At 46.4% G+C, this 19,314-nt stretch overlaps 2 protein-coding genes across 5 annotated transcripts in view; both read left to right on the top strand.

The window, feature by feature from the left end:
- ZNF451 (zinc finger protein 451) overlaps window positions 1-4,118 on the top strand; it is a 38,869-nt gene extending 34,751 nt beyond the window's left edge. For 3 of the 4 annotated variants that reach the window (XM_038176966.2, XM_027455070.3, XM_038176965.2), the window contains exons 14-15: window positions 601-669; window positions 2,968-4,118. In XM_038176966.2, coding sequence (XP_038032894.2) covers window positions 601-669; window positions 2,968-3,020 — 122 coding nt within the window. In that variant the 3' untranslated portion in view covers window positions 3,021-4,118. Of the gene's footprint in view, window positions 1-600; window positions 670-2,318; window positions 2,365-2,967 lie in introns of all 4 variants that reach the window. The other variant, XM_072036325.1, reaches the window with a different exon arrangement.
- A 6,284-nt stretch (window positions 4,119-10,402) lies between these two features.
- On the top strand, window positions 10,403-17,481 carry BAG2 (BAG cochaperone 2). Its single transcript, XM_021272366.4, has 3 exons — window positions 10,403-10,687; window positions 15,852-15,961; window positions 16,611-17,481. The coding sequence occupies exons 1-3, from the start codon at window positions 10,521-10,523 to the stop codon at window positions 17,009-17,011; spliced, it is 678 nt and encodes a 225-aa protein (XP_021128041.4). The 5' UTR covers window positions 10,403-10,520; the 3' UTR covers window positions 17,012-17,481.
- The last annotated feature ends 1,833 nt before the right edge of the window (window positions 17,482-19,314 follow it).

Raw genomic sequence — 19,314 nt, 5'->3', positions numbered from 1 at the left:
TTGTTGCTGTGACCATAGGAGACCTAGTTCATGGTGAATATTATACAACCTCATTGCAGAGATCATCTCCCAAAACAGCAACAGCCTCTAGCAGGAGAGCGAATACATGATGTGACTAATCGACTTCTTTGGGTTTTAACCTGTAATTTTCTGAGTCTCCATTTTAAAAAAGTGGGGGGGGGGGGGGAAAGTTCAGATATACCAATCCCTACTAAACATTTCAAAACACAGCTGTTGTTCTGGAGCTGGAAACCAGCCTTGTGAAGAGCATTACTTAGAAAGGAAGCGGTGGTAGGATTTTGGCTGGGCTTGGCTATGACAAATTAACAGATTAAACTAAGCATTTCTGCTGTTTTCTGTGAGATGTGAACAGCATCTGCTGAATTGTATTGTTCAATTGATGCATTGCACTGCTGAGATTAGCTGTAGCAGTCAGTTGTTCAAATGGAGTATTTAGGCAAGAAAACATAGCTACAACCACGTGTAGTTCTTAAAATCCAACCTACAATGTTGTTATAGTAAGTTAGGTGTAGGAGATGACTGACTTATTTGTTAGGAGCAATGTGTAATTTACATTTAATCTGTGCAATTATTTTTCAGATAGCGAAGAGGATGAAGATATGGAACTGACAGTGACAAGGAGCTTAGAAGAAAAAAAGAAACAGGAAGGTCTGTTTTAATTTTTACTTCTCTATTTTCAGGATTGCTATTAGTTACAGAAGATTACAGAAACTCAACTTAAAATGATTTTTCTGGCGAGTGACCTCTTAAGAATACTTTAAAATATTCTGGGGAATAGTGAGTAGTCAAGAATACTGTGAGTTAAAAAGAAAAAAAGAACGTCCTAGCCTGAAAAGTATGCCAGCAGACTTGAAATCTATTTTTATTGGTGCACCACTGGGCATTGTGCTATTTAAGATGTGACTGAGCTCACTTCATACCAGTTTAATATGACTCTGACTGCAAGTAGAACTACTGAATAAATAGTTGAACTTCTAAATAAATGGTTCAGAATTAGGTATTATATCTCAACAAAGCCCTCTTGTCTCCTAAAAGTGAGCTGTAGATTTATGCACAAGTTTGAAGCAGCAGTACAACTAATCTGCTCGCATCATATCTTACCTTATTTGAAATTGTTTTCAACCTTTTGCTGCTGTGCTTAGGGGTGACGTCCGTACAATGTAGTTACTTAATTTTAGGGGCAGATTGCAATGCATTTGAAATCACGTTCTGTTTAAAGACGTGACTCTCCCCTTCCACCTGATGGAAATAGAAAGAACAAAAATATTAATAAATACTTTGTACAAATGCGGTGAAAGAACTATGGTAACGATCTTCCCAGAATGTATTCGGTGATACATTTAACAACTGTTGCTAAATAGCTATGAAAAATGCAAGATATTCATCTACAGTCCTGAAAGTTTTTCATGCTCAGGTGCTGCTAAGCACTGGATATTGCCATTAATGATAGCGGTGGCATTTGGTGCATGCAAGATGTCCTGGGTCAGGTGTCTTCTGTACTGAGGCATCAGAACCAGCCATAGGAAGCAACCTGAGCTAGCTGTGTGCATGGCTAACAATGGCCCTTGAAGGGGGTAAAAAGGGAATGAGGAGGCAAAACCAACTCTAGAAATGGATAAATGAAATAGCACCAGCAACTGCTGAAAGAGGACAAAGCAAAAGCAAGTGTTGGAGGCAGAAAAGGCTGCTTCAGCAGCTCCAGGGAATATGAGCCAATCTGGGCATTGCTTTGGACAGAGCTGTGTGCCATGAGCAGCAGAGCCATGGTTTGGAGCTTATTCTTGGTAGCTACGCCGACTTTACTGGCAGCTTACCTTAATGTAAGCAATTGACTATAAATGTGCCTTTCTGCTTTGTTTTAGCTTCAAAAATCCATCTCTGCTTCTGTGACCATGTAATGTTTCCCTTTCAGAAACTAACTTACCTCTTTGTCAGTAGTATCGGCTGTTGCAACAAAGTCCAGCTGAATGAAAATGGCTTAGCAGACCCCAGAGAACATTCAGTGGTGCCATTTCTTTACAAAGCTAGGCCTTGCAGAAATCTCCAGTGTGAACTTCAAATACAGCAATAGCCCAACAGTAATCAGTTTCAAAATCTGTTATGTTAATGTGTTAATGTAGCTATTCACTTTCCTTTGTCATAAGAATAGACCTAAACCAGTCGGCTTTTGTTGTAGACTGTGCTCATGTCCTCCTCAAGCAGAAGATGAGCTGCTTAGGAATGATAGTGTGCCTGAAGGCTTTTATAATTTTTCTAATCATGCCAATAGTACTAATACTGACCTTGTTTATCTTCAGGATGTTTAATTCACTAATCCCAATTAGTGCCTAAGACAACCCAAAGGTAAGGCCGAAGCAGAGCTGCTGTCCTGAGAATTACGAGTGGTGTTTACAAGACATCGTTAACAAATCAGATGAGCACAGTGCAGCCTTGCTCCCACCATCAAAAATGTTGCAGCCCTTACGGTTAATATGACTTTATCTATACTTAATGTCTTCCTAGTGGGAGTGACAACAGTGGTGCCAAGTCACAATTTGGATAGGGAGTATCTATTGACGAGGAACTGGAGTGAAAACACTGCTTGTTTTGTGTGTCTGTCTTTTTTAAAACTTTGCTTATTTTTTCTTGATGCATAGCTGTGGGTGCTAATCATGGTTATTTGTTTGACTAATAAACTTGCAGTTGCATTATAATCTTACACAAATCACAGGGCTGCCCCTAGTTAACACGGTGAAGGGTTGTAGAGGTTGTTTCTGTTTTGGAGTGTTTAAAAGGTGGCATAAGATGTAAGGGAGATAACTTTCATTTTGGTTTTGTAACTTATTTTCAGTTGACTGGCATTGCCCGCAGAAGTAATTTGTCGCTTTATGCGGTAATAATAATGCAATTGTCTGTGACTAGTTATCAACCACAGTTTGAGATTATCATTTTTTTGAATTCATACAGAGGAAGATGCAGAATTGGAAGAAGCTATCAAGAGAAGCCTTGAGGAGATGTAAATGAAGATACTTCCATACACTAACACCGTGTCATCAAAGCTGCTCACAAAAATGGAAGCTTGTTCATCTATTTACAGAGGTTTAGAAATACTGCTTCAAAAACATGTCTGTATCTTGAATTGTTAGATTTATAACCTTATGTTCTCTGTCGTGCTGATGAATAGCTGGAGTTTATGGATATCTGCTGCAATATATTGTGTATGATAAGAGTAAATTTTTAAGTCTTTTCGTTTTCTGTTTCTGGTGGGTGATGACTAAGTCTCACCAGTCCAGCTGTATAAGTTGTTGCCTAATTAGTAGGCTGGTCTTACTATGTGTTTTGGTTTCTGTTTTGTTTGTTTTTCTAATTATTAATGGGTTCTGGTATTTAATTCTTCTGTCACAAAACGTCATCATCTTCATTTACTTTTCCATGTGGTCTTTGCAACAGATACAAGTAGTAAACTCCAGTTATCTCAGACTGACTTGCCTAGCTGATCTTGTTATAAAGAGAAGCTTAGTTCCCAGATTTATGAACTGAACCTATGGTCTGACTCTTGTCTGTGGACAGTCTTGCCTTGATCACAATTTTGTCTATGGACTGTTTGCTGTAAATGGCAAAATCAGGACCACAGACTGTACGGTTAGTTTCCGTTAGCTTTATTTTTTTATAAACGTGTGTATTTTTCAATGACAGCATGGTGCAGTGCTGGATTTGATGGCTTAAGGTTTGACAGGTTTGATACCTCTCCCTGATTTAAGGAAGGAACAGATCTAAGTGGACAGAAGCTAAATAAAACTTCCAGTTCCTGTTTGAAATAGATGTGAAAGAATTTAAGACGAGTCAATCCTATACACTGGTTCTCTTTTCTCCTTTCTGCTCATGAAGAGGTGGCCTTGGATAAAGTAATTGTGTTCATTATTTTTGTACTGTCCTTATTTTTAGGTGAATAATTCTTTCTGTGTCTAAAATTAAGCTGTCTGTGCCACCTTTCTCATTTCCTTCTTTAAAAATACCTATGCAAGATGTCCAGCTTTATGAGCTTATTCTACTCTAAGGAATAATTGTTGTCAATCAGTAAGAAACCTTGATGTAATAAAATGCCGGCTTTTTTTTAATCATGAGCTTGTGAGTTTGCTTGCAACTGCTATGAATCTAAATGCTTATTATGCAAGAGAATACTTATTTTTGGAGAGTGAAAAAAGGGGAAAGCTGGATTTTACTTGCTGCCAGCTCCAAAGAGTCAAACTAACTAAAGCTGTGTGCCATCATGGCTAGAAAAGCTGGAAAGTGGATGTTCTTTTATTTCTGCTGCTTGCTGGCTCTCAGACAAATAACTCACCAGATTCATTAATTTTATCTCAGAACTTGTTAGCAATCACACAGCTTGAAGAAACCATTCAGACCGCAGAAAATTGCTTGAATGCTTCCAGTCCATCGGCTCTGACACCGAAGTGCTACAGATTGAACGGAACCTTGTGAAGTTTTTCCACTGTGCCTGCTGCTTGCTTTTCTACTATAAAGCTTGAATTACTAACACTCCTGTTCAAATTTGGGGGTGTAGTACCATACTGCTGCCGAGGAAGCTCTGTTCTGGAAGACTTTGAGTTGCCTTTAGCTAATGACTCAAGCTAAATCAATTTCTCAAATTTTCACACCAAGTTCTTCTTATATAAGGTGGAATGAGGCAGAAAACTTTCATCCTCAAAATCTTCATAGCCCAGATTAGAGACTTGTGGAAGTTTTGTTTGTTTGTTTGTTTTTCAGCACAGACAGTGAAGTTGCAAATTCTTTTCACAGAAAGAGATGCTTCAGCTTGAGAAAGTTCTCTGCTTGACTCAACAAATGTTTACAACCTTGGTGGACAGTCTTCTCCTGAGTCTACTACAGTTGGTTTTGAGCATAAACTTTATTCTTCATAATATTTTATTCTGCCATAAAATTTAAGGTTGTTTGTGCCTGATAGGCCTTGACTTAATCATATGCATTAAAAAAAAAAAGAAAGCCATGTGTGCACATCGATTCTCTGTCCTTGGAGCTCTAGTTATTAAAGCTAGGCATGTTGTGTTGGCCTCCTCATCTGCTTACCAAAATAAGTAGCAAATCCCAACTGCTGCATCTGTGGCTGTTACAAACCAGCTAGAGTTCTAGTCTCTGTATTCTCGCAGTAAAAGTGCTCTACAGAATTACCAGTGTCTTGAAATTTGTCCTTTTTTTTTTTTTTTAGTCTCTTTGATGTTCTTACACTCTCTGAAAGTTTTCTTTGTGAAGTTTTCTGCCGTCACAGGCCTCTAATCCCTCTGTTTCTAGAAGAGCAGAGAAAATGTGGATTCTTAAAACTCTGCGTGTACAGACAAGTGCCTTGTTACTCACCAGCTTCTCATGGTACTGCACTTTGTTCCTCAGCTGAAAAAGATGTCTTGTAAATGGCTGCGTTTCTGAATCTAATGTTTCTGGCTGGGGAATCTTGTTTAACTGGCTGAAATCTTTGAGGTTTGCCCTGGATATTCAGAGATCTGTCTGCATTTACAAGCACAACTCACCTGTTAAAGGAAGTTTGCCCAGCATCCCTTTGCCTCAGAAGTCATTTGTCTTGGCTGTTTTAAAGATAGCTTGCTGCTGTGGTGATCTTTGAGTTCACCCTTTGTTATAATAAACTAACCAAATGGTGTTTTCTTGCATTTATCTATAATGAGGAAGAAGTCTTATCTCTCCCTGGCTTTCCACCAGCAGTTTATTTTAATGCTCTTAATTTCAATGTGTGTGGTGCATGCCCAAGTTTAACAGAACTTAAATTGTGGCAAGCCAAGATTAGCACAAGGTTCTTGAGCCTTTGGTGCTGTGTGCGCTGGTTTCTTTCAGATCAAAGAAACCTTCTGTGTTGGTCATGTTCAGAGATGAGATGAGATACCAGATAAGTTGGTGCAGCTGTTATGAAAGACACTGTAGCCTTGAACTTCGTGCCTGCCTGGTTGCTTCTGTAGAGTTTAATAACAAAAACAAGAATAAGAAGGAATGAGATTAGCCTACTATAAACTTCTTGCTTTGTGTAGATAGCAGGGGCATGGATTTGGGTGATGGCTTGATTTTCTTAGCTCTTCGAGATGTACAGGCATGACCACTGCTGTTCCTGTAGCAGTCGTGGATTGCAAACCTTTACAGAATCCTGACCAAATAAGGTGAAGTTTACAGAGGTATGAAGTTACGCCGTCCTCTTTCTTAAAAGGAAAGTGCTCTGCCCGCGTGTGCTGTCCAAGCCGTGTTTACAGCGAGTGCTGTAAATTGGGAGGAGGTGAAGAGGACAGATGATGAACTGCTTCAAAATTAATTTAGAAGAAATGGTTGACGTTAACAGCAAGATACATTCTGACAATTCTTTCCAGCTAAGTAGCCTTAATAAAGGCTGCAGATGTGTGTTTCTTTGACACTTTTAAACTTCTTCACATTTCCTCTAGAAATTTCAATTCAACAGGTTCAGTTGCAATGTTCTGGGTCAAATGATGTGGTCCAAGTCATGACAAAAGTGGGTGTAAACAAGCCAGGAAACTTATGGAAAGCAGTGAGTTTGCACCAAGTGTGCACTCAGATGGCACGCATGGAAATGTCGATGTTAAATTCCCTGTGTAAATCTGCGGTGGTTTATTTTCGCTGACTGCAGTATCCTGTTTTCTGGGAGTCCTTCGGTTTGCTTTGTGCTCAGAGCTCCATTGAAAACTTTCTTGGTATCTGTGGCTGTGCAGAGTTTGCTGGCTCATTGGCTAAGCATTTTGCTAAGTATTGCTCCTCTCCATGAGAATGAAGCGCTGCATGCCCTGAAATGGTCATACCAGCTTGGAGATCGATTCCCAGATAGAGGGCCTTGATCAGACTGCTGACAGCCTGGGGACCTCAGGGCTTGCCTACACAGTGAAATGACTGCGACGTGTGTAGGCAAACATGGGGCTAGCTTTAATTAGCATTGGCAGCAATAGCAGTAGACACGGTAGCACAGGTTCAGCCAGTGCTAAGTGAGGGGCCAGCCTCCTGTAATAGCCAGCATGCATTTTGGCTGAAAACATACCCTAAAAAACCCTAAAAGTTGGCCCATTTTTACTGCTGCTGTTACTGTGCTCAATGCTGCCAAAGCCATGGTTGCACCCATATGGGAAGCGGTGTGTTTCCATTACACCTGTGGATAAAGAAGCTTCTTCAGATGAAGGGCCTGTAGGAGAAGGGAGGAAAAGAATCTGGCATGGCATTTCCATGGGTGTGGACTTTTTCTTTGATCCTCTTCCATGATAGCTCATAGGTAAGCGTTAGGGTATGTGACAAGGTATATATCAGGGTTTGGAATAAGGCAACGTTGGAATGGGACACTTTGTGCTGCTTTTGGGGTGGATCGTCTCCCCGGCTCTGGACTTCTACAGATACCTCAGGTGTATGAGTCCTGGGAAAGCTGCTTTCTGCTGCCTGAACAGATCCTGTGCGTGTGAATGAGAATCCTCTGCACATTGCTCTGGTTTGCAAGTGGCATGCATTTTTTATGGTGCTGCAGGTTACACAAACGATGGCTGGCTGCTTCACATTCAGATACACACCTTCTTACAGGCTTCTCCCCGGTGACTGCAGCATGAACAGAGCCGTGTGGTCCGGTCACACAAACACAGCTGTGGACGAGATAAGGCGATAGGGAAGGTGGCATGGCAGCAGTCCTGACCTGGCCATCACCTTTCTTCACCATAGGCCATAAGGAGTGTGAAATCTGTGCTTTGTTTCAGACATGAGGAACCTTCCTCAGCCATTGTCTGTGGCCCTGAGGGACCTAATTGCTTCCTTCCTTCCTTGTGCCCTGACTTCTTGTGCCAGTTCAGCCATGAGCCACTTCCCTTCCTCCAGAGATGCCCCTACTTCTTCAGCTCAGCCACCTATTATTTTGGAAAAGTGGTGACAACATTCCCTTTATATATTTCATAGAAGCATAGAACAGCTTGGGTTGGAAGGGACCTTAAAACATCACCCAGTTCCAACCCCCTGCCATGGCAGGGACACCTTCCACTAGACCAGGTTCCCCAGTGCCCCATCCAACCTGGTCCTGAACGCTTCAAGGGATGGGGCAGCTTCTCACAAGCTTCCACAGAAGCTTCCACAGCTTCTCTGGGCAACCTGCGCCAGTGCCTCACTGCCCTCTGAGTGAAGAATTTCCTCCTGATATCTAGTCTAAATCTCCCCTCTTTTAGTTTAAAGCCATTCTCCCTTATCACTATCTGCCTGAGTAAAAAGTTGCTCTCCATCTTTTTTTAAGTCCCCTGAAAAACTGCAATGAGGTCTCCCTGGAGCCTTCTCCAGGCTGAACAGCCCCAGCTCTCTCAGCCTTTCTTCACAGGAGAAGTGCTCCAGTTTTCTGATCCTCTTTGTGGCCCTCCTCTGGACCTATTCTAACAGCCCCAAATCCTTCTTGTGCCGGGGCCCCAGACCTGGATGCAGCACTCCAGGTGGGGCCTCAGAAGGGCAGAGCAGAGGGGGACAATCACCTCCCTCAACCTGCTGGTCACACTTCATTTGATGCAGCCCAGGATGCTGTTGGCCTTCTGGGCTGATCTCACCAAGAAACAGAGCACCTGAGGTAAAAAGGGGCCATCTACCCCCCTAGCGAGCAGGAGGAGCAGTTTCCATGGTCCTCCCAGGTTTCTAAATGCACTCTAGGCTGCCCAGCTGGTAATGATGCAGTCTGTCTGAAAGACTATTTTTGCTTTTAACATGCATTTTGGTTCCATTGTTTGTGTCACTCTCACTTCTAGGGCAGAAGAACATTTTGCCATCAGAGGATAAGGTCATATGGGTTACATTTGTACACAATTAACAGCTGTTCCATACCTGCATAGCATTAAACCCCTGTGCAAGAAAAAAAAAAAAAAGTCCATTATAATTCAGCCACTGCCTATTTGATTTCTGCTTTTTAAACACAACCTGACTGATATGTAATGAATTGGCATGGAAACAATGGCAGGATCCTAGGAAAAAATGGTTACAGAGTGTGCCATGGCTACAAAGGCTTTCTGTTTGTATATGTTTGGGGTGGGAAGTGGTATTTAATCACCTACAAAGGCTGTAGAGATGGATGGAACAGTTGTTCAAACGAAGTTATTTCCATGAGCTCACAGGCAATGAGCCTTACTTACCCGTCTACGTAAAACAAAGGAAACTCAGGCAATTAATTTAACGAGAGGGCTTGGGACATGATATCATTCCGAATGGACAAGCCTGAGAAAAACAGCTATTTTGAATCGCGGCCGGGGAAGCGTACAAAACAGTATCCCATGCAACAAAATCCCTCTCAACTGGGTGCCAGAAATCGGTCTGCTGGAGCCACGCAGTATTTGCCCAAACCTGGAATTAGGGATAAGCAAATTCCTTTTCAAACAGTCACAGAAATGGCAAGTAAAGCCAAAGTACGACTCGAGTCGCTGGAAGCCACGCAGGTTTCTGCAGGAGCCGCTGCCTCGGCCCGATGGGCTCCCACGGGATGGGCACCGCTGGCCCGGGCAGGAAAGCTGTGAACGCAGCGCTGCCAGCCGTGGTTCCCCTGGCTTCTTGCCCTTGAGGCATTTTAACTAGCATGGGCTGGCCTGCTAGGGTGTTCCCCTGGTTTAACATCTGCTTTTGGTACCATAGGTGTGGCAGAAGCACAAATAGCTTTCATCTTCGGAGATCATCCCCACTCCATCTATCGTGTAATTGATGGATGGCATTAGGCAGTCATACATGCCACCAAGAGCCATTGGTTTTAGCAAATTGCTTGACCAACCCTTTGTGCACTCAGCAACACAAGGAGTTAGCGTCCTTTCCTCACGAGGGGAGCGGAGGGGCAGGCGCTGAGCTCTGCTCTCTGGGGACAGCAACGGGACCTGAGGGGACGGCATGGAGCTGGGACAGGGGAGGGTCAGGCTGGGGGTTAGGGAAAGATTCTACACCCAGAGGGTGGTTGGGCACTGGGACAGGCTCCCCAGGGCAGTGGGCACAGCACTGAGCCTGTTGAAGAAGTGTTTGGACAACGCTCTCAGACACAGGGTCTGATTTCTTGGGTGGTCCTGTGAGGAACCAGGAGCTGGACTTGATGATCCTTGTGGGATTCCAACTGGGGATACTGTATAGTTCTGTGACCGAACGATTTCCTCTCCATTAAATAAAACTTTGGGGGTTTATCAGCTTGGACCCAGCCCCCAGCAGGGGCTGCCCCTGAGGGGCTGTCCCTGAGGCACCGCCATGGCGGCGGCGGCGGGGAGCTGCGGGCCGCCCCGGGACCACCCTTCGGGCTCCCGGTGGGGGTCGAGCCCTGCCCGGCGTGGCTCCGAGCCCAGCGCCCCGACCCCCCCGGCGGCCCCGCTCCGTGAGGCGGGGCACGGAGGAGGCGGAGTGGCCTTGGGGGCAGGCGGCGGGCGGGCTCCATCTTTGGCCATGAGCGGGGCGCCGGCAGTTGGGTGCCGCCGCCGCCTGCGGGACGCGGGGAGGGAGCCGCCGCCCGCCCGCCGCCGGCGACTGCCATGGCCCAGGCCAAGATCAGCGCCAAGGCGAGCGAGGGGCAGCAGCAGCAGCAGCAGCAGCAGCAGCAGCAGTCGGCAGGGCAGCTCCGGGGCCGCTTCTACCGCTCCACCTCCATGGCCGACCGCTCCAGCCGCCTGCTGGAGAACCTGGACCAGCTGGAGCTGAGGTGCGCGGCGGGGGGCTGAGGGGAGGCTGGGGAGCCTGAAAACGGGCTGTTTGCAGGGAAAGTGCCGCCGCCTGGATGGGGTTTTCCAGTCGGGAAGGGTCAGGAGGGGGACCTGAGGGTGCCCAGGCGCTTTGGGGTGGCGCTGGGTGCGGGGGGTGAGGGGACCAGCCTCCCAGACCTGCCCCTGCTCCTGTGGGATCAGGTGTGGGGGGCGCCGTGAGGGCTCCCGCCTCAGAAACCAAACGATCTGTGGGCTGCGGTGCTGACAGCGCTGCCCTCTGCGGCTCAGTTATGGTTTTTCCTAGGGTTTTTAGTTCTGGTTTCCCCTATGCGGCCAAACAGGGGCCGCATTTCATCGCCGCAGCACGCCGTGCCTCGTCTCCTTTTCTCACAGGACATTCCCCAAGCGACCCATTTCAGTTTATTTTTCTATCCCCCCCCCTCCAAGTTTGGCCGCATGAGGGATGACTCCGGGCCTTTAATCATCCTCCTCGTCCTCCCAGCTCTCCCTAATTACACCGTGTCCCTTTTGAGGTGGATTGCTGCCTCGGTAATGTGGGTGCACCCCTGATTCACCTCGTGGCGTTGCTGTTTCAACACACCCTGTCTTCATTATGGCTGCATATTGATCAGCGGCTTGCACACAGCCACCCAGGACGTTTCTAGGCCTTTCCTGTAATTAAAGGAGCTCTGGGAGATCTAGGAGCCGTGTTTTCCCCTTTCCGCCGGCATCGCTTTGCATTATTCAGGAGCGGACTCGGTGCAGCAGGACGTTCCCCTTTCACTCAGCTTCATTAAATCTCCTTGAAGTCCTTCACAGACTTCTCCGAATTTGCCTAAGCAAAGCGGCTGTCTGCAAGCAAGCCTTGCATCCAGACCTGCTGTGTGACCGTGTGATTACAAAACGCCAAGCCAAATAAGCAGGAGGCTATGCAAAAACCTGGTTTAAATTTGCCGAGCAGCCCCAAAACAAAGCAGGCAGATGGGTTAACCAGAAACGAAGCCCGAAATTAAACTCTCCAGTTTGCTGCGGGTCTTCCAAACAGGCGTATTTCTAAACGCGGAACGATGGCAAAAAAAAGAGTCGAGCCGCTTTGATTAAAGTCACTCAGGTTTTATTTCTTTCCGTGTGTGTCTGATCAAGATGCCTAATCTGAAAGCTAATTTGAATGCTAGGAGGAAGCTTCCACGCTTCTTCCTTCTCAGGCTGGTTTAGTTTGGCTATAATCCATTGAGATGTGACTTGTAAGTATAATAAGTGATTTTTTTTTTCATAGTGTGTCATCGAAGGGTTTAATTAAAAAGACCCAGCCATCGAGTTGCTTGAGGTCAGCTGAACCCCTTGGCAGCCTTCACCCCTTCTGGAAGCACCCAGTTTTGAGCAGCTTTCCCTTTCCTCCCCTCCCTCCCACCACGAGAGCCAGAAACCATGGCTGGAGAGGGACTGCAGCCCCTCGAACACCACTTCTCCATAGATCAGCACTTGCTTCGTTTGCCCTGGGACAGAAGTGCAGTTTCACCATTTTCTTCTTAATCCCCAGGCAGGTTTCTCCACCACAGGGACGGGCTTCCAGCGGTGGGAGCAGGAGCAGGAGAGGTGCTGCTGGGTGAAGCCCTGGCACCGTCAGGCAGCAGGAGCCCAGCAGCGGGGCTGGTCTGTTGTTTGTGAGGGCTGGGACCTTTCCGCTGTCCCCACTGCCCGTATTTGCCCTGCATTGCCGAGAAACCTCAGCAGCAGTTGGAAGCAGGACCAGAGTTTCTGTTCATGAGTCACCGTGCCCTGGTGGCCGTGCTGTGAACATGGAGTTCTAGGTATAATGACACATGAGGTAGAAACGCAGGCTCCTGCTCTTCTTTTCCTTTTATCCCCTTCTTAATTTTATTTTTCCCCTTCTGTTCCCCATCGGACAACCCCTGTGTTCGTTCCCGTGTTTATGGGACAGCTCAGCTCAAGCAGCAGAGGATGCCAGGGTGGAAAACCCTTCTGTATCTTAGCACGATGTGCTTAGCTCTGTTTCGCGGGGAAAAAGCTGCATTGTCTGAAGGCGTTTCTCATTTCCTTTGGAAATTTACCTTCACCTCCAGCACACCAGCCTTAATAAGCTCTTTAAGTGGGCCCGTGGCTTACCAGCCCGCGTTGTTGCAGCTGTCTCAAGAAAGCGGGTATCGGATTTCTCGCCTGGAAACAAAAGCACAGGCTGGTCCACCTGTTCCTCAGGGGAATGCTCTCCTCATCCAAATGGTATGTGGGGAGAAAAGGCCCTGCTCGTCTAATTGCTCGCAGGCCGAGGCAAATCAGTACTGAGTGTTTTTTTTTTTAGTCCCGGGCGATCGATGGCATACTGAGTTGATGTTCAGAGCAAGAAAAGCGCTCTGAGTGAAAATGCCACCGGGTGTTTCCCTCTGGTAGGAAAAAGATGGCGTGGACCTGATGGCCGTGCAGTGTGTGAGGGGAGGAAGGCTGCTGCACCGGGGTCTTCCTCGGATGTGGCGCGGGAGCTTGAGCGAGCGGCGATCCCTCAACCTGATACCTTCCCGTGACCTTTGCTGGTCTCCTCTCGGCGTGGCTAAAGGTTACGCAGTGCCAGTTTAGGTTGTATGGACGTGGGGTGGCTTCTTCCTTTTTTTATTTTTTTTTTTTAAAGCTGTTCACCGAGACAACTAGCAGCAGGAATTCAAAACCTCAACTTGATTCAAGCCTGCCCAGCATCATCTCTGCATGTAGCACTGCCTAGGCTTTGGTTTCCTCGTTTGTCCTAGAGCACAGGTTTCTGCAACCATCCTGCCCTGCCCCAGACCAAGGTCCCCAGCAGCTATAGCAGCACAGTTCCTCTGCTCTTGCCTTTCTCAGCCCATTTAACAGAATCACAGGATCACAGAATTTCTAGGTTGGAAGAGACCTCAAGATCATCGAGTCCAACCTCTGACCTAACACTAACAGTCCCCACTAAACCATATCCCTAAGCTCTACATCTAAACGTCTTTTAAAGACTTCCAGATTTCCCATCATCTTCTGTCAGAGCGCAGCACTGGGACGCTGCCACGCTCAAGAAGTCATCCCTCCCTGTTTCTGAATGAATTTTCACAGGTTTTGACACCTCTACTGGCTGGTAAATCCATCAGAAATAGCGCTGGAAACCCAACGGAGTCGCACAGGGCCTCGAGGGTGAGGCCCCTGAGAGCTGCTGTGGGAACCCAAATCCTCCTCTAACCCCAAAAACCCACGAGTCTGGGTGTGCCATGCTGCCACACGGTGCCTCCATCTTGCCCTCCAGAGGCCTGCCAAAGCTGAGTTTATTTTTCAAGATTTTTATAGCCTGGCACGCTGCTACCAACTGGCCAAACTGGACATGTTTGGAAGGGAATATGTGGGACTGGGGGAGCCGTGAGGAGCTGCTCTCCTGTCCGTTTCCTCTGGCAGGAGCTGCTGCATCCCTTGCCAGGGTAAGCACTCATTTTGGCCGCTGTTTATGGAAGCAAATGCACCAGAAAAAAAAATAAAATATAAATCCCAGGGGCATCTGTACTGCAGTTAAAGTGGTTAAAATAATTCCCGAGAAGTAATTGCTGCAAATAAAGCAGTTCTCAGGATTTGCTTGGGTGAGTTTTGTAAAGTAATGTCAATCAAAGCTCAAACTGCTTTTTATTTTTATTTTTTTTTTCCCATAGTGTGTTTGACTGTGCAGCTTCTCACCTTCTTCACAGGGCCCATCACAGCCCGTGGAAATCGGGGCTCAAGCCATTCCCCGCAGGCAGACCTCTAGTTTTCAGTCAGGGCAGTGACACACCTGAGCTGATGTAAAAGCTCTGTTAAAACTGAAATTCTGCCCTTTCAGATTTTAAGCTTTCTGGGGGCCAAAATGGATTTCCAAGTTGTGAAAACACTGTGTTTTTTTTTAAGGGCATGGCAAGGCCTTAATGAAAATATTGCCAGGCTTCTTAAATTATAAAGCGCAGACGTCTGAGGCACGGGGTGACTCCTCCTGCCTTATTCCTCATACTTACCCATCCAAAATAATAATTACCAGTATTTCTTCTTGGCAAGGACTCGCTCGGCATTAACTTTTCCCACTGCTCCGTGGAGTTAACATGAAAGGAGAGGCGCTGAGCGTGCGCTTTCACTGTGTGGGTGGTAAAACAGAGCCCCGAACGCGGTGCCCGTGAGGCGCGACTCCCTGTATCCGTGCTGTCAGTTCTGCCTGCCTTCGCCCTCTCTTCTGGCCACTGGTGCTCCCCACCGTGAGCCCTGCTTTGAGGAGGTCACGCTGGTCTCATCCTGATGCTAATGGATCTGCTGGTGGCTGTGGAGGGGACATCTTCATCCCACAGTGCCCGGGAAATGTAGGGCTGGAATGAGTGAGGCGCCGCGTGCTGGTGCTCGGTTGTCGTGTTCCCAAGTGCCAGGATGAACGAGGAGCTTTGGTCGGTGCCATGGCTTGGTGAAAGCACGCGGGATGGAGGAACCGAAGAGGATTTGTGATGTTTGGGGTCCCGGCTAGGCTTCCCAGCACAGCGCTGGGCTGGAAGCCTGATGTCCCGAGGGACACCCACGGCCCTGCCCGCCCAGAAATAGGAGCTGATCACTGAGAGCTTCGTCCCCTGTGAATCACCGCACCGCCTCCTGCCAGCTCGCCGCATCACTTCATGGAAAGAAAACCCCGCGTGGGCAGGCGGTCCTGCGTGCTCCCTAACAAAAAAGGCGAGCTGCTGAGCAGGGAGAGCCTTATAAAGTTAACCAGAGGTGGCAGCCACTGACCTCTCCCGTTCCCCTCGCCATACAAAGGAGGTGCAGGGTCACAAGTCCCACAGCTCTCCGTGCTTCGCAGGCGGGTGGCAGCCATCCCCGAGGCTCTGCCTGTCCAGGTGCCCCTTGGAGGGGGACAGAGTCGCACTGTCAGGAAAATAAAAGATTTAAGTTTGAGCAAATTAGCGTGCTGCTTGTTTTTTTTTTAGTTTTATTTTTGTTTGCTTCATTTTTTTTTTAATTATATTGTGTCTTGAAAACCAAAGATATGGGAGAAGGTAATGAAGTCAGACTGTACTTCTTGAACTTGGTTTGGGGTTTATTTTGTGTGTTTATTTTTTTCTATTTGATTTTTAAAAAGGACTTTGAATAATAAAACAGATGCTCACCTAAGATTTTGATTGCTTTAACCACATTCAGGGTAGAGGCTTTCCGCGACGCGGCGTCTGCTATGGAACAAGAGAAGGAAACCCTGCTGGAAATGATCCACAACATACAGAACAGCCAGGACATGAGGCACATCAGCGAAGGTGAGCAGCTGCTTTGCCATCCTTTTGCCATGAGGTATTTGTCACGGGGGTGTGATAGGCAGCTTTAGACGTAGCCCCTAAATCTTTCTCTCTTATCTTAGGTGCCTGTAGATTTATTGGTTCTGCAAGGGCTTACACATAAAATCTGTTGTTGTAATTTGTATTTTAGGAATCACAAAATAGAAATGCATTTTTCACTAACCCCTATTTGCGCCTGGTAGTCAGGAACCAGTTTCCTCTTTGTGGCCTTTCAGGGTGCCATGTAAATCTCTCGTGGCTTAGGTCCTTAATTTGCTGGGTTTGTCACTGGATAAAGTTTCCTGATGATATCATGTGCTTGCCTCAGTGTGACAGGGCAGGTGTTCTAGCAGCAGTGCAAAAGGATTGCTTATATTTGTAGTGAAGCGTTCTGCCTCACCTCAAATCATGAGACATTGTGTTGTTTGTTTGTTTTTTTAATTTATCTGCCTAAATCCTATTTACTTCACTGAATGTAACCTCTGGCTCCTGGTAATCTCACATGTTGTCACTTGTTATTGAAAACACACACTTTTTTGTTGCAAAATTTTAGTAGTTTGAGTGTCTCGATGTAATTTGCCCTGGTAAGCACCAGCCTGTAATGCAGACGGCTTTCTTTTTTTCATGTTAGGTGAGAGAGAAGAGCTGAACTTGACCGCCAATCGCCTGATGGGCCGCACCCTGACGGTGGAGGTGTCCGTGGAAACCATCCGCAACGCCCAGCAGCAGGAATCCCTGCTGCACGCCACCAAGATGATCGACGAAATTGTCAATAAACTTCTGGATGACTTGGAAGACGCCAAAATCCGCCTCATGTCGCTTTACGGCGCGTGCACGTCCGACGTGCCGGCAGGACCCATCGACCAGAAATTTCAGTCTGTTGTGATCGGGTGCGCCATCGAGGATCAGAAGAAGATCAAGCGAAGGCTAGAGACTCTGCTCCGGAACCTGGAGAATTCCGAGAAGTCCATCACGTTGTTAGAGCACCAGAAGACCTCCGTGCGGCAGGCGTGCAACAACAAGCAGGATTGAGCTGCCCTCGGGGCCGCTTCTGGCAGACCGCAGCGTGGTGGAGGCCCCGTGAAGAGCCCACGGCAGCTGAGACCGACTCGTGGTACGAGTACACGCGCAGCCACACGCCGCCACGCGCACCGACGTATCCTTGGTTGTGAGGTGCAGGCATTTAGGGGGTTTTGGTAGCATTGGCATTTTTAGTTCGGCAATAAAGAACGCTGTCAGGGTTTCCTCTGTAGAGTTGCCGTTGCTCTGTTGCAAACTGTAACGTGCTTCTGCTGAACTGTCAGAAACCATCGAAGTCTCGCCTTTCCTTCATTTTCCTCTTTTTTTTTAAAAAAAAACAAACCTAAATTTGTTTTGTCATATACTGAGATTTCAACTTTTCTCTGCTGTATACATGGCGTGTGAAATGGACTTTGGGGGAAAAAAGACAAATTATGGGCAATAAACCAAAAAAAATGAATAAACTGTATATTGTATTTGCATAGACAGTGCAATGTCCTGCTCCTTACTCTGAGGAAGTTGAGAGCAACAAACCTATTTGGAGGTTGCAGGCAGGACTAGGACAAGGCTCCAGCTCTGTCTCTGTGCCACTCGGTGCCTGCCTAGCGAACCGTGCTGCCTCCCACCGTGTGTGGCAGGTTGTGCTTTTGTTTTAAAGCTAACAGAAAGGGGACCTGTATTTTATCAGCTGCTGCTCATCATCATCTGTGGATCAACAGCACCATTTCTCAGCTGGCAGATGTTACTTGTTAAGTGCAGGAAGCTGTAATGCTTGACATAGCCTACTCCTTGAGGAAATGGGGTTTGTATGTTTGTTTTAGCCTCCTGCTCTCCCACTATTTAACCAAGGGGCTCCATTCCCCTGGGGGATGCGGGGACTCTGCTGCTTGCCCCTGACCCAGGGCTCCTGCTCGGAGACCTGGCCTCCAGGAGGATGCTGAGGGCCAGAGCTGTGCCCACAAGTGCAGCTCCCTCAGCGCGTGGAGCTTCTGCTGCTGCACGGGCGGTGTTTCTGCAGCTCATCCACAGAAATGGCACTCTTCCAGGTGGGTGCTTCCAAAACAACCACGCTAGTTTCTGAGACTAATTAGTTTTATAATTGTATTTCAGAAATTACTTTTGTTTTCGATGCTTGCTGACTTTACCAAGTGAAGTAAAGCTGTTGACTTACAACAGCATTAAAGCCCTTAATAATACACGTGAAAGGCAATCACACTGGAATAGTTAAGTTGGAAGTAGAGTTTCGATGCTTAAAATAGTTCTTCAATTATTTTTTTTAGAGTCCATTACAAGGTTAGGCCAGGAGGGATTTTTTTTTCTTTTTTCCCTGTTTCTGTTTCTCTTCACCATATCAAGAGCTAGAAGTATTTTTATAGCACTCACTAGGACAATTTTTTTTTGGTCTCAAGGACAGAGTGAAGTAAGCCATCACCATCTGCAGATCAACAGATGAGGTATTAGCGTAGACTCGTTTTGTCCTGTTAATGTTTAAGTTTTTAAATCATTTGTTTGCCACTTTTCTAAATCCTGCATCATCCAACCCACAGGAGGGCTGCAGTGCATCTGCTGTTACCGTCTTCAGTGCTGGGTAAGAAGACGCTGCATCCATTACAGATTCCCTAGGTCAGAACAATCTAGTAACTAAAAACTACAAGACTACCGAGCATTTTGCTGCAGTTTCATACTGGCTCTTTAAAACCCCATTGTTAAAATAAAATAGCTAACCATAGCTGGCATCCCACAGATGATCAAATCAAGAGCAGATTATAAAAAAAAAAGTGAAAGACTTCCAAGCGCCGTCTGTTGTAAAATAAATAAATAAATCTGAACACAGCAGACAAGGTTTAGCAGGCATAAGGCAGCTGGGACAAGGCACTGAGCTGTAGGTAACCACTTACCTGACCTAAAAGTTCTGACCATAAAAATGTGAGTTTGCTCACATCTCAAGTTCTCGCTTCCCTAAAACATCGCTAATTAATTCTTACTTTGGGTGTTAAGCAAGCAAAGTGTTTCTCTGTGTGCTAAATTGCATGGAAGAGGAAGGAGCAGCGCGTTACTTTCCAGATTCCTGAGACACTTGGGCAAGAGGAAAACCCAGATGCTCTGAGTTCTATTTTACCTTAGAGAAAAAAATTAGAAAAATAAAAGAGAAATCAGCAGACTGGTTGCCTGTTTCTTTTCAGAAAACGCATCAGACCCATGCATTTTAGCCACATTGATTGTGATTATTTTTGATTGAATGAACACAAAGGGCAGAACAGAATCCGTATTTTCTCTGTGGTGAAGAAACTGAGGGGCAAGAGCTCAGAAAAATG

This window comes from Anas platyrhynchos, chromosome 3 (assembly GCF_047663525.1).
Source record: "Anas platyrhynchos isolate ZD024472 breed Pekin duck chromosome 3, IASCAAS_PekinDuck_T2T, whole genome shotgun sequence".
Lineage (NCBI taxonomy): Eukaryota > Metazoa > Chordata > Aves > Anseriformes > Anatidae > Anas > Anas platyrhynchos.
Note: the sequence above shows the minus strand (reverse complement) of the source record. Positions and strands in the feature narration are given on the sequence as shown.